This window comes from Jaculus jaculus, chromosome 6, assembly GCF_020740685.1.
Source record: "Jaculus jaculus isolate mJacJac1 chromosome 6, mJacJac1.mat.Y.cur, whole genome shotgun sequence".
Taxonomy (NCBI): Eukaryota; Metazoa; Chordata; class Mammalia; order Rodentia; family Dipodidae; genus Jaculus; species Jaculus jaculus.
The window spans coordinates 79376497-79389042 of NC_059107.1; the positions used below are offsets into that span (position 1 = coordinate 79376497).

General features: G+C 37.2%; 1 protein-coding gene across 1 annotated transcript in view; it reads right to left on the reverse strand.

The window, feature by feature from the left end:
* Cpne8 (copine 8) overlaps window positions 1-12546 on the reverse strand; it is a 280561-nt gene that overhangs the window by 185651 nt on the left and 82364 nt on the right. Inside the window, exon 4 of the mRNA XM_004662179.2 lies at window positions 4730-4833. Within this exon, the coding sequence (XP_004662236.1) occupies window positions 4730-4833 (104 nt within the window). The remainder of the gene's footprint in view (window positions 1-4729; window positions 4834-12546) is intronic.

The following is a 12546-nucleotide window of genomic DNA, read 5'->3' on the forward strand; positions in this document are numbered from 1 at the left end:
CCCAAAGTATTGAAATCTGTCAAAACTGTGTTATAATAACATTATACATTTCATGATTATCACAATTTGATTTTATCAAAAGGAAACAAATTTGCTGGGTAAGGTAAATCTAGATTCACAAATCTCTTTTTAGTGCTTGGTTCTGCATGGAAGAAATGATGGAAAGGGTTCTATCTTATTTCTTCTGTATTCTGGCACATATCAAATAATGACATGGTACTATCATTTCTTGCTCCACAGCATCATGTTACAGCCTTGTACACCATTAAGATTTCATATACAGTAATAATGCGAGTTTATGGGATACCAATATTTTACATGTGCTAATCATAATAAAGCAAATAATAAATTTTAAAGTTTTATACATTCAATCAAAGAGACAAGAAATTATCACAAAAAAATCCCTGAAACTGTAATCTTAAAAATGTATCTCAGAAATTTATCATACCAATAACTGTGGGCTAACTCCACAATGCATGACCCATTTACCTCAACCAGGAAGGGCCAATGGGGAGGGGGTAGGTCACGGATGAGCCTAATAATGGAACCAAACTGCCTGTATTTGCTGAATAGAAAACTAACAAAAAATGTATTTCATGCTCCTCCTCCTCATCATCATAATTTACTACTATATAATTAAAGTGATAAGAATTTGAGTCAGTGATATGAGGAACCCTATTTCTCCCCGTTTTCTCCTCTCCCTTCTTTTCTATTTCCTCCCTCCTTCCCTTTCTCCTTCTGCATGTGCATTTAACAGAGTCTACAGAGGTTTAACTGAGGAGGAAAGACACTTCCTGAATGTGGGTGGCACCATCTCATAGATGTGGGTCCTGAAATGAATCAAAGGGAGAAAGGGAGAAACTTAGATAAACACCAGCATTCCCTTTTCTTTGCTTCCTGGTCAGTAAAATCAGTATTAGTAACCAAACCACTCCAACTACCATGCCTTGCCAGCCTCTAAATTGTATTCCAAACTATATGCTTTCTGTCAGGTGTTTGATCATAGCAATGAAAAAGTAACTAATATATCTGCAGATATTAACTAAATACAAAAAAATCGGAAAGTTATTTACAATAATTGTCTAGTTTATGTTTTATGCCTATACATTGTAGTGCTTATATCTCTCTGGGTGATGATGTCAGGATTACAGGTGATGGTCATAGGCTACTTCATGCTTTTATGATTTTCTCAATTTTCTAAAATTAACACATATTTTACAAGTAATAACATACTTCTACGAAAAATCTTAAGTCACTCAGAAGTGTAACACACACACACAAACTGGTAAACTGTTTCTGTACTTATTCCATTTATATGTTAGTGAAAAATCACAGTAACCAAAACATGCCTACTACCACAGGTTAAAAGTATTATGTGAAATTTTCAATAAATGGGAAATCAAAAAGAACAAAAGTGACATCAAAGGTATAACATGCACTGAGAGAATACACTACTGCTTTTCTTGATAATCTGCAGGCAAACATTTCTAGACCTATTTGTTTTAATTCCTCAAATATCTGAAATTACTTAAATGTATTCGGAAGAGAGTGAGAGTCATTTAGCTCAATTTTGCAGAATATTTTAACATTTCAAGTTTTATTTGGTTTCTTTGAAAACTACTATAATTTCTATAAAGTTGAATAGGTTACAACTTATAAGTATGCCTACATTAGTTTCTATAACTATTTTTCCTGTCACATTAAGATGAATGTTCCTGAAACACCACAACAATGGTATCAGGTAAGGGATAAGGAGCAGGTATCAACCTAAAAAGTTAAAGGAGCAAAGTAGAGAGGCAGCAGAGAAGAGCAACAGGTAGGTAATCAGTCACTGGCAAGAGGCACTCATGAGGTAAAAGGGGCCTAATATAAAACAGCAGCCAAAAACCATGGGAAAATACTTCTAAAACTCATAGCTATAACAAGAGTTCAGAGAAACAAAGAATATAAAATTTCCAAGTTTGTTTCAAGGACCTAGAATCAGACAAAGAGTAATCTTGTGAGTATCCTGTTATTCTGAACTTCTGACTCTGTATGCCTTACCCACTAAAAACTAAACAAACAAACAAAAAACGACACACATATAATAAAAGATATACATATAATAAAAGATTGCATACAACAATTCTGACTGCATGAGGGTATGTAACTGGAAAATTGGAGCCAGTGGAAATATCCATCAATCAATCAATAAATAAATGAATAAATGATTAAATAAACTTTTAAAACAATGAAAATCATGTAGTCTTTAAAATACATATGGTATACAGATGGTCAGTGTGATAGAAAAATATATGAAAAGTCAAGGTACAGGAAATATATTTGCTACAATTCCCATATATATATACATGTTTAAAGAAAAAGATCTGCCAATGTGTACACTGAATCATTTATAGTTTTTTTTTTTAATGGAAATAACAGTGATTGTTTTTTGCTTTTCTAATATTTTAAAATTTATAGTAAATATTTATTACTTTTAAATGAGAGAAAATAATATAGATGAATGAGAAAAGGGAAACAAATAATTATGAAATATTGTTGGTATTTAAAAAATATTTTATTTTTATTTATTTATTTGACAGAGAAAGAGGAAGAAAGAGAGAGAATGTGCATGCCAGGTCCTCCAGCCACTGCAAATGACTTCCAGATGCATGTACTCCCTTGAGCATCTGGCTAATGTTGGTCCTGGGGAATTGAACCTTAGGCCTTTGACTTTGCAGGCAAACGACTTAGCCACTAAGCCATCCCTCCATCCCATATTGTTGGTTTTAAAATGAAACTAAATCTGAACTTAAAGAGAAATGGCTAAAGGGTGACTATGTTGCAATTAACAAGGGGAGAAATAAAACACTTTACACACCATTTATGTCCATTTTAAAATAGTAAAACTAGGGCTGGAGAGATGGCTTAGCGGTTAAGTGCTTGCCTGTGAAGTCTAAGGACCCCGGTTCGAGGCTTGGTTCCCCAGGTCCCACATTAGCCAGATGCACAAGGGGGCGCACGTGTCTGGAGTTCGTTTGCAGAGGCTGGAAGCCCTGGCGCGCCCATTCCCTCTCTCTCCCTCTATCTGTCTTTCTCTCTGTGTCTGTCGCTCTCAAATAAATATAAAAAAAATTTTTTTTAAATAAAAAATAAAATAAAATAGTAAAACTATGTAGCCTTTATGATGAACATGGTCAGAAATCATATGTTACATGCAAGCTTTTTTTCTGGCCAGCCAATTTGTGTGGAAATTTTTGAGAAAGCTAAATAAGATGTAAACAAAATTTTGCTTGGCAAACATTATGTCTGCTTGAAGGAAAAGGGCTCTTACAACATATCTCTAAAGAGAAATATTCCAGGTTATTTTATGGTATATATGTCAAAGGGAAATGAGAACAATTATTATCAGTAAAAAACATCTTTTTTTCATCTGTGAAGAAAAATTAGAACCTTTACAATAAAGATGGAGATAGGTTTTGTTTTTAAAAAGTATAAATAGGGGCTGGAGAGATAGCTTAGTGGTTAAGGCACTTGCCTACATAGCCAAAGGACCCAGGTTCAATTTCCAGGACCCACATAAGCCAGATGCACAAGGTGGTGCATGCATCTGAAGTTCATTTGCAACAGAAGGAGGCCCTAGCAAGCCCATTATCTCTATCTGCCTCTCTCTCACACTCATTCACTCAAATACATAAAATAAATTTAAAAATAAATGAATAAGTACAAATAGCTGGACATGGTGGTGCATGTCTTTAATTCCAGCACTGGTAGTAGGATCGCCATTGGTTTGAAGCCACTCAGAGACTACATAGTGAATTCCAGGCCAGCTTGGGCTAGAGTGAGACCCTACCATGAAAAAAAGAAAGGAAGGAAGGAAGGAAGAAGGAAAGAAAGAAAAAAGAGAGAGAGGAAAGGAAAGGAAAAAACAAAAAATATAAATAGTGATAGAATGGCATAATTGAAAATTTTCAGTTATCAAAACAGGTGTTAATCTTTTTAAATAGTGATATATACTAATATTTATAAACAATATTTTAATATGCAAGGCAAATACTATATTGTACATGTTACATATCATATTATACATGTATTTCTTTACTCTTCTCCCTAGTAGATCTCCTTTTAAGCACACACAGATACTCCCAGGCATCAAAGCTCATGCTGCATAACAAAGCTTCATTTGTAACTAATGACACCTTAGAAACAAACTGCTTCCACATTTTCTGTAGAAAGGAAGTTGAATTTTACAGTTGTGCTTTAATATGTTAGATACAGTATCAAAATAAAAAATGTAAGCTATTACAAATGCCAGCTCTTTCATCCTGGCTCTTAAAAATATGGGGTCATTAAGGGATAAAAGGAAGCTACCAGATTACATGTGCTGGGCTAAGAGCTGCTGGGAGATATTTAAAGGTCTGAGAGGCATCAGTCAACATATTGGATGTGTCCACTTTAGAGTCCATAAAACTTGGAAGAACCCACTGAGGCACCAGTAGGTTTGAGAGAAAGTCCATATACTTTCCAGTATGATTAAACTGTCCACCCTCCTATTCAACAACATAGAGCTGAAAGTCCAAAGTACAAGGCTGAAAATGCAGCCATAGGATGAAAGAAATGAAACCACTTTCCTGCCAGAATAATCATTCTGGGCAGCAGCAAGTTCAAGAACTATATTACCAAATAGTCTTTAAAATAAATTAAATAAAAATAAAAATAAATTTTAAATGTCTTGTTTAATGGAACTTACAAATCAAAACGAAGATTCTCTCTTTCTTCAAAAAAGTAGTCCAGAATAAACTTTCTTACAAAATCAGGATTGAGCGTATTATCAATCACTTCAGTTCTTCCAAACTATAGATAGAGAAAAAGGACAAAGGTTAAAACCAAGCCTTAAATGGTGGCTCATTTATAAATATATTACTCAGTGTTAATACTACCTTTAAAACATAAGCAACATAAGCCAACTGATTTGATCAGATATAACCTGAGAGAGGGAGGAGGAGCTTTTATCTGTTAAATCACCAATCTTCAAGGGAATCAGAATATGAGCCCTGAGATCATTGGCATCCACGCAAAATTCATACAACATGCAGCAATACAGGCCCTCATGTTAGCTACATGTTAGCTACTTCTGCCATTGCTTTGGCAGAATGTCTCTAGTACAAAAAGGGTATATTCCATCATGGCCAGGGAATCATGTTGACATCAGCTTGAAGTGGTTGGACACATTGTGCCCCCAGTCAAGAAGCAGAGAAAGATGAGTTCCAGTGCTCTGTTTTCTTTCACTCTTAACTCACTTCAGGACCCCAGCACAAAGCATAATTCTGCCCACACTTAGAGTAGGTTTTTCCATCTCAGTTAACCTAATTTGTATCCCCAGATGATTCTAGAATCAATCATTTGACAATCAGCATTGATCCTCACATCTAGTCCTTGTCAACTTCACATCCAGACATCACCTTTAAACCATAGGCACTCACTCATTGGTTCCACAGGTTCATGACCATGTCACAATGCAAAATGCATTCAGTTCAACTTCAAAAGGCTTTACAGGCCCCCAAACTGTTTAAAAGTATAAGTGCAGAGTCTCTTCTGACTCAGACAGTCTCTTAACTGTAAGTCCTTATAGCATCAAAAAGCAGATTACACACTACTAGTATATGATAGCACAGAGAAAACATTCCCATTCTGAAAGGGCAAGATTAGGATAGAATAAGGAATGATCAAAGCACAATAAGACCAAAGCCCAGAAGGGCAAACAGCAAATGTTGCAGCTCCATGTCCAGCATTTGGGGTTCCTGCTGTTGCCTGCAGCACACATAGCCTCTCTCTTGGGCTGGCTTTGTTGATGAGGGCAGCTTTCTTCTGGGTAGCTCATGTTTTGTTATGTACATCCTAGGACCACCTGGCCATTTATGCTTCACCTTCACAGCTTCACATAACAGCCTTTTCAGGTCGCCTTATGGGGATTGTGACCCTGCAATCCATTGCCTGGTCTCAGAGGTTCTCTGGAACTGTGGTACAAAACTCCATGGCCACCTCAATATTGTATCTTTTATGCTTCCAAACCCACTAACATGTAGATGATGCTGCCATGTCTGCTACCAGCTAGGGATGCAGCCTGACTCCTTAACCTATAGTTACATTGGCTTCTGTGCGCTGACCGTGGGAAAATACTTCCCTTGGAAGTTATCTTTGAGCAGGTTACCATTTCAGTGGAATCCACAGTCCAGGCTCTCTCCTTTTAAATGCATTTGGAATTTCATTGGTGGCAAATTTTTTGGAGGCTCTGAAAAAATTAGAAGGCAGACATAGCTGGAAGAATTCAATCACTAGAATCAGGACCTTGGGGATCTCTTACTCTTGGTTCCCTCCTTCCTGTCTTGCTTTTCTCTGCTTGCTAGCTGTCTTGATGTGAACTGCTTGGTTCACATTTCTTTCCCACCATCATGAACTGACATCTCTAAAAGTGAGCTAATAAATCCATTTACCCATGGATTTTATTATTATTTATTTTATGAGAGAGAGCAAAAGTGATCAAGAGAGGAAGAAAGAAAAAGAGAGAGAATTAGCTTTCCAGGGCCTCTAGCCACTGCAATTGAACTCTAGATGCTTGTGCTACCTTGTGACATGCATCACTTTACATGTATGTGTGTCTGGCTTATGTGGGTTCTTGGGAGACAGACCTGGATTTTTAGACTTCACAGGCAGTGCCTTAACCAATAAGTCATCTTTATAACCCTACCCTCGGATTGTTTAAGTAATGTATTTTAGTCATAGCAATAAAAAGTAATGTGGAGGGCTGGAGAGATGGCTTAGCGGTTAAGCGCTTGCCTGTGAAGCCTAAGGACCCCGGTTCGAGGCTCGGTTCCCCAGGTCCCACGTTAGCCAGATGCACAAGGGGGCGCACGCATCTGGAGTTCGTTTGCAGAGGCTGGAAGCCCTGGCGCGCCCATTCTCTCTCTCCCTCTATCTGTCTTTCTCTCTGTGTCTGTCGCTCTCAAATAAATTAAAAAAAAAAAATTAAAAAAAAAAAAAGTAATGTGGAAAACTGATACCAGAGAAGTGGGGCTCTTTCTGTGACTAAACCTGACATAGGGTTCTTAGGATTTTACACCAGCTAGAGAAAGGAATTTGAAGAGTTTGAAAATGTATTAAGAAGCCCCAGAATATTATAAGCAGACCCTAAAATGGGTGATTCTGATGGGAGCTCAGAAGACCAGAATGCTAATAAAAATATAGACAGTAAAGGTCCTGCTCATAAGGTTCAAGTAGATATGAAGACTCTATTAGGAACTGGACTAGGGACCATACATGTTCCAGCCTGGCAAAGAAAATGTCTACATATATACTTGCCCTATATGAATTTTAAAATAGTGGACTAATTAATCTAGTGGAGAAAATCCTAAGATAGCATACTCTTCAGGCTGTGGTATGGTTTTGATGGCTATTTTTAGCCATATTTACAGTGAGATTCAGGAAGGGGAAAAAGAGCAGAAGGATTTGAACAAATATGTCCTCTCACTAGAAAAGGAGCAAGTTTTAATGTGGAGAGGATGGTGCAGTTGCTGAAGAGATTAGCACTCCATCCTTCTTGAAGCATTCTTTTCTGGTGTCTTGTCTCCACACTCTTCTATGTTTTTCTTGTACTCATTCTCAGACACTTAAGTACAATTCTGGGCTCTGCTGATCTCTTTACAGGCATTCTTCTATCAAGCTATATCATTTGTTTTTATTATTCAAATTTTTAAATAATAGTTAAGGGCCATAAAGTTTCCTCCCTGTGAATGGGATTAAGACCCATATAAAAAAAGCTTCACTCAGTATTTTCCATTGCTTTCCCTTCTACTATCCACTATGTAATAATACAGTAAGGAGGCCTTCATTAAAGTGTACCTTGATCTTGGAGTTTGCAGCCTCTAGGGAGAAAATAAACTTCTGTCGTCTTTAAGTTAATTTATTTCAGAATGTTCTATAAGAGCAGTATAAAAGAGACCAAGACAGTTATTTAAATTAACAAGTCACTCAACTTAATGGTAACTTTGCAATGCCTGTCACCAGCCCTGAGTCCATGCAGTACAGATTCATATATGGAACTGCTTTCTTAAGTTATTCTTGTAGCTGTCTTACAGGCCTCTGAAAGTTATCATCCCAATATAAACTGTTTTGCTTTATGCCTACTGCTTGCCAATAGTGATACCATTGTCCACTTTGTGCTTCCAGATACCAGTGAAAGTTACCTATTTTTTTTTTTACAAACTCCAATCCAGCACTACTTTCTAAATGATCAATTCTAACTCCAAAACCTGCCCCCAACAATTTTATACTTCTTTCTGTATTTCCTACTATTAGCTTAAATTCAATATTTTAGTGCTTTCATGGACTGCTCCAAGGTTTTGTGTTTCTTTTTGTTTAAAAAAAAAAAAACTTGCTCTCTCTCATAAAATAAAAACTCATCCATCTGGTTCTACTTAACTTCCCTCCAATGAATCCTCTATCAGGACTAAAGATGTGTCAACCTTTAGTTATAGTACTTTTATATATAAAGTTCACACTCAAGAATTGTGCCAAAAAGTTACAAAATAAACACATCATATAATGTTTTAAGGTCATTTATGGTTTTGTGGGGGCTACATTCATAGCTGCCCTCTGCTGCATGTGTCCAATGATCCACAGGTTGCACAAACATATCAGCAGTTTGTTCCATATAGTTGGAAGCACAATTATGCCATTTGACCAAACTAGACATTTTACTTGATTCCCAAAATACTGAAACTAAAAAACAGATTTTGTTTTACCTGGTCTCTGTCTTTCTATCTAACCTCATTCTGGCATTATCCTCTTCTTTTGCTTTGTTCTAGTCTTCATTTAGACCCCTGGATACATCAAACTCTTTCTTACCTTACAGATCTTATACCTTCTATTCCTCTCCCCAGAATGCTCCTAACCATAATCTTGAATACCTAACCATTTATCATTCTATGAACTTCTGCTTAATGTTAACACTGCAGCTCTAAACATTCAATCTAAAGTGGGACCACTTATAATTATACTCACAGAACCTTCCCCACCATCACAAAGCTTACATTTGGAGGACTGGTGAGATGTCTCAGAGGTGCTTATTTGTAAGCCTGGCAGCCCAAGTTCAGCTACCTAAAACCTGTGTAAAGCTGGACAGAGATCTCAATGTGTCTATATCAATGGGAGGTAGAGTCAAGAGAATCCTTCAATGGGCGGGCCAGCTAGAATGAAGCACATGAAGCAAAGTGGCAAAAAACAAAGTAACAACTAGGGAGACACTGTTTCAAGCAAGGTAAAGGGAGAGGGCAAACACCCTGAGGTTGACCCTGACCTCCATACATGCATCATGCCATGTGTGCATGTACACACGTGCAGATACATACATATATGTATATAACTATACACATAATAAAAAACTTTACATTTTGGAATTATACATATATCTGTTCTAGATTTGTCTGTTCTAGGTTTTCCCCACTTGACAATAACTTATATGAATGCACAGGGCATACATGTTTGATTTCTATCTGTGTGAAATTAATCAAATGCTTAACTAAAGGATATCAGTAATATATTATTCAGAATGAACAAAAGGGCAAAGTAAAATATAATACCAGTTTTAATTAAATGATAAGTACACATATAAATGCACACATATATAAAACAAAACAAAGTACACTAGATTTGCAGTAAACATCTGGTTTTATTTGTTACACATTTAGGATTTTGTTCTAATTTTTTGCATGATAGTTTTACTTTAAAAATTAGAAACAAAAAACTTAAGCAATGTTCCTGTTATATTATGAAAATTGAAAGCTGGCATACTTTTATAAGAAATCAGGACTAATTCAGCTCATGGGAAATATGTTAATTCTGTCCCTAAGGCTAGAGTACATTAGGTAGAAAGCAAGTAATGTTTTTAATTTAAAGTTAAAGTTAGATTTTATCTAATGTGTCCTACTACTAATAACTTTCTAAATATTTAGAAAATGTACTATTGCATATCTATGTAAATCTAAGAGGTTTACAATTTTGAGGAATGATTACTATTGATTATTTTATGAAGACGTTTGACCCTAACAAATACATTTAAAATAATTATATGTGCCTTTAAAATTATGTTCTCAATGTCAGCAATTTTCATTATCCAAAGTATTTGTAAGCCTCATTTTAATAATTTCTGGCAAAATAAACATATGTAGACATGTAGCATGTCCAGCACTTTTCAATAATGGTACAATATTAAGTTTTTATTAAATAATAACAAAAAGTTGTTTTATTTACTAACTATGAGTGTTATCAATTTTTAAGAATTTTAATATATTAAAAAAATTAAAAATATTTTATTTATGTATATGTTTGAGAGAGAGAAGGAGGCAGAGAGAAAGAGAAAGAATGGACATGCTAGGGCCTCCAGCCACTGAAAATGAACTCCAGACGCATGTGCCCCCTGTGCATCTGGCTTATGTGGGTCCTGGGGAATTGGACTGGGGTCCTTTGGCTTTGCAGGCAAATGCCTTAACTGCTAAGCCATCTCTCCAACCCTGTTTTCAGTTTTTATTTATTTATTTAAAATTTTCAAGGTAGGGTCTCACTCTGGTCCAGCTTCACCTGGAATTAACTATGTAGTCTCAGGGTGGCCTCAAACTCATAGTGATCCTCCTACCTTGACCTCCCAAGTGCTGGGATTAAAGGCATGTGCCACCATACCTTACCTTGTTTTCAGTTTTTTGAATGAAGTATGTAAACTTAATTTTATTAAATGAAGAACATTGTTCTTTCTAAACATTCTACAAAACAAACAAGCAAGAGAGAGAAAAATTGAGCATTCCCTCAATGGTCCAATTAGTCTGGCAGGCACCTTCCTGGAGATAGGGCCAGGCCATCTAGAGCTAGTGACTCCCCAGTCTGCTCAACCCAGACCTGTGGGTAGACCACCTGCCCAAAGCCACTGGGAGCAAGGTGGACCACAGTACTTATCATAAGCCCCACTGGAAGTTCATTTGATACAAACTTGGAAAAGCATATAATTATCTACAGATAGGCAAACTCCAATGAAAAACAACAAACAAGAAACCAAGGGAAGATATTCCCTCCAAGAAGGTCTAGTCCCATAGCTGAAGCTTCCACTGACAACTACTTGGCAGAAATGCCAGAAAAAAAAGATTTTAAAATGTAATTATGATAAGCATATGAGACAACATTGAAAGAGACATAAAAATTCAAGAGAAATTAAATGGAAAAGAATCTAGGAAAAGAATTCAATAGGCAACTGAAGGAATTCAAAGAGGACATGAACAAACAGAGCACAGAACATCAATTAAATGCAATGAGAAAAATCAAACCAAGAAATGAAAATGGAACACAATAAAGAGACAGAGATACTGATATAAAAAACCTAACGGAAATAAAGAAGGAAATAACTGAAATACAAGGCTAACAAGAAAACCTCACCAAAAAAAAACCCAGATCATATGGATGATAGAATATGAGAATCTGATAACAAGTCCAAGGAAATAAATCAGAAAATAAAAATAAATGATGAATTCAAAACATGTATGAACAAAACATGAGAGAAATGTGGGATACTTTAAAAAGAGCAAACATGGGACTTCTGGTCAAGATGGTGTCTGCCTAACTGTGCCACACCTCCCAGGGAAGAAAAGGCAAGATGTTTAGGATTCATTCTTCTAGGGATGAGCAGACTTTAATAGACCTCCAGTGGGAGGGCACGGAGCAGCAAAGCAGGGTATCCTCTGATTCCCATGCTTTCAGGTAGCCCACCAGTCACCCAAGCCCCTCAAGCAGCCATCTTAGCCATAGTCCCAGCCAGAGGTTCTTCCTACACTATCTTCAGGCAAGGGGTCTCAGGACAGCAGGCCAGTATAGCTCCATGCTTGCCAATGCCTCCCACTCACTGTCACCCAAACCCCATGCACAGACTCAGGCCAACAGGCTAGTGCTCCCCCTCTCCCTAGGCTATCCCAGCACAAGGGACCTCCACGCCACCCCCTGCATGTCACCTAACCCACAGCAGTCACATATCCCTGCCTTTCCCTGTCACAACACCTGGCAGTTCGATCAACCACCTGCTATAGGGTCCCAGGGAACCTGCTGACTCATTCCATCACCCTTCAGCATCACAGAACCACCACACATTCTCATCTTGCTCCCTTCCACAGCCCAGCTACACCAGTCTGCTTTGTCCCATTCCCCTCAACCCCCGACCCCTCCTGCCACCTAACCACACAGTCCCATACCCCAAATCATGGAACAACAAGCCTGTTCATCAGGTCCCTGGGCTCCCACCAGAGCTTCATGGGTTCCTTTCCTCTGAACAGGAAGGCCCAATGCCATCAGAAGCCTAGTAGAAGCAAACATAAAAGGAAATAATCACTGAAGACACTTCAAGGGTAAACTACAGCTTCCTCCTAAATTAAATAAGATTCCTACACCATAATGGGCAGACCACAGTGCAAAAGGAAAAACATGCAAAACCAAATGCAAGTAAATCCAATATGATTGCCCAGTCCCACAATCAAT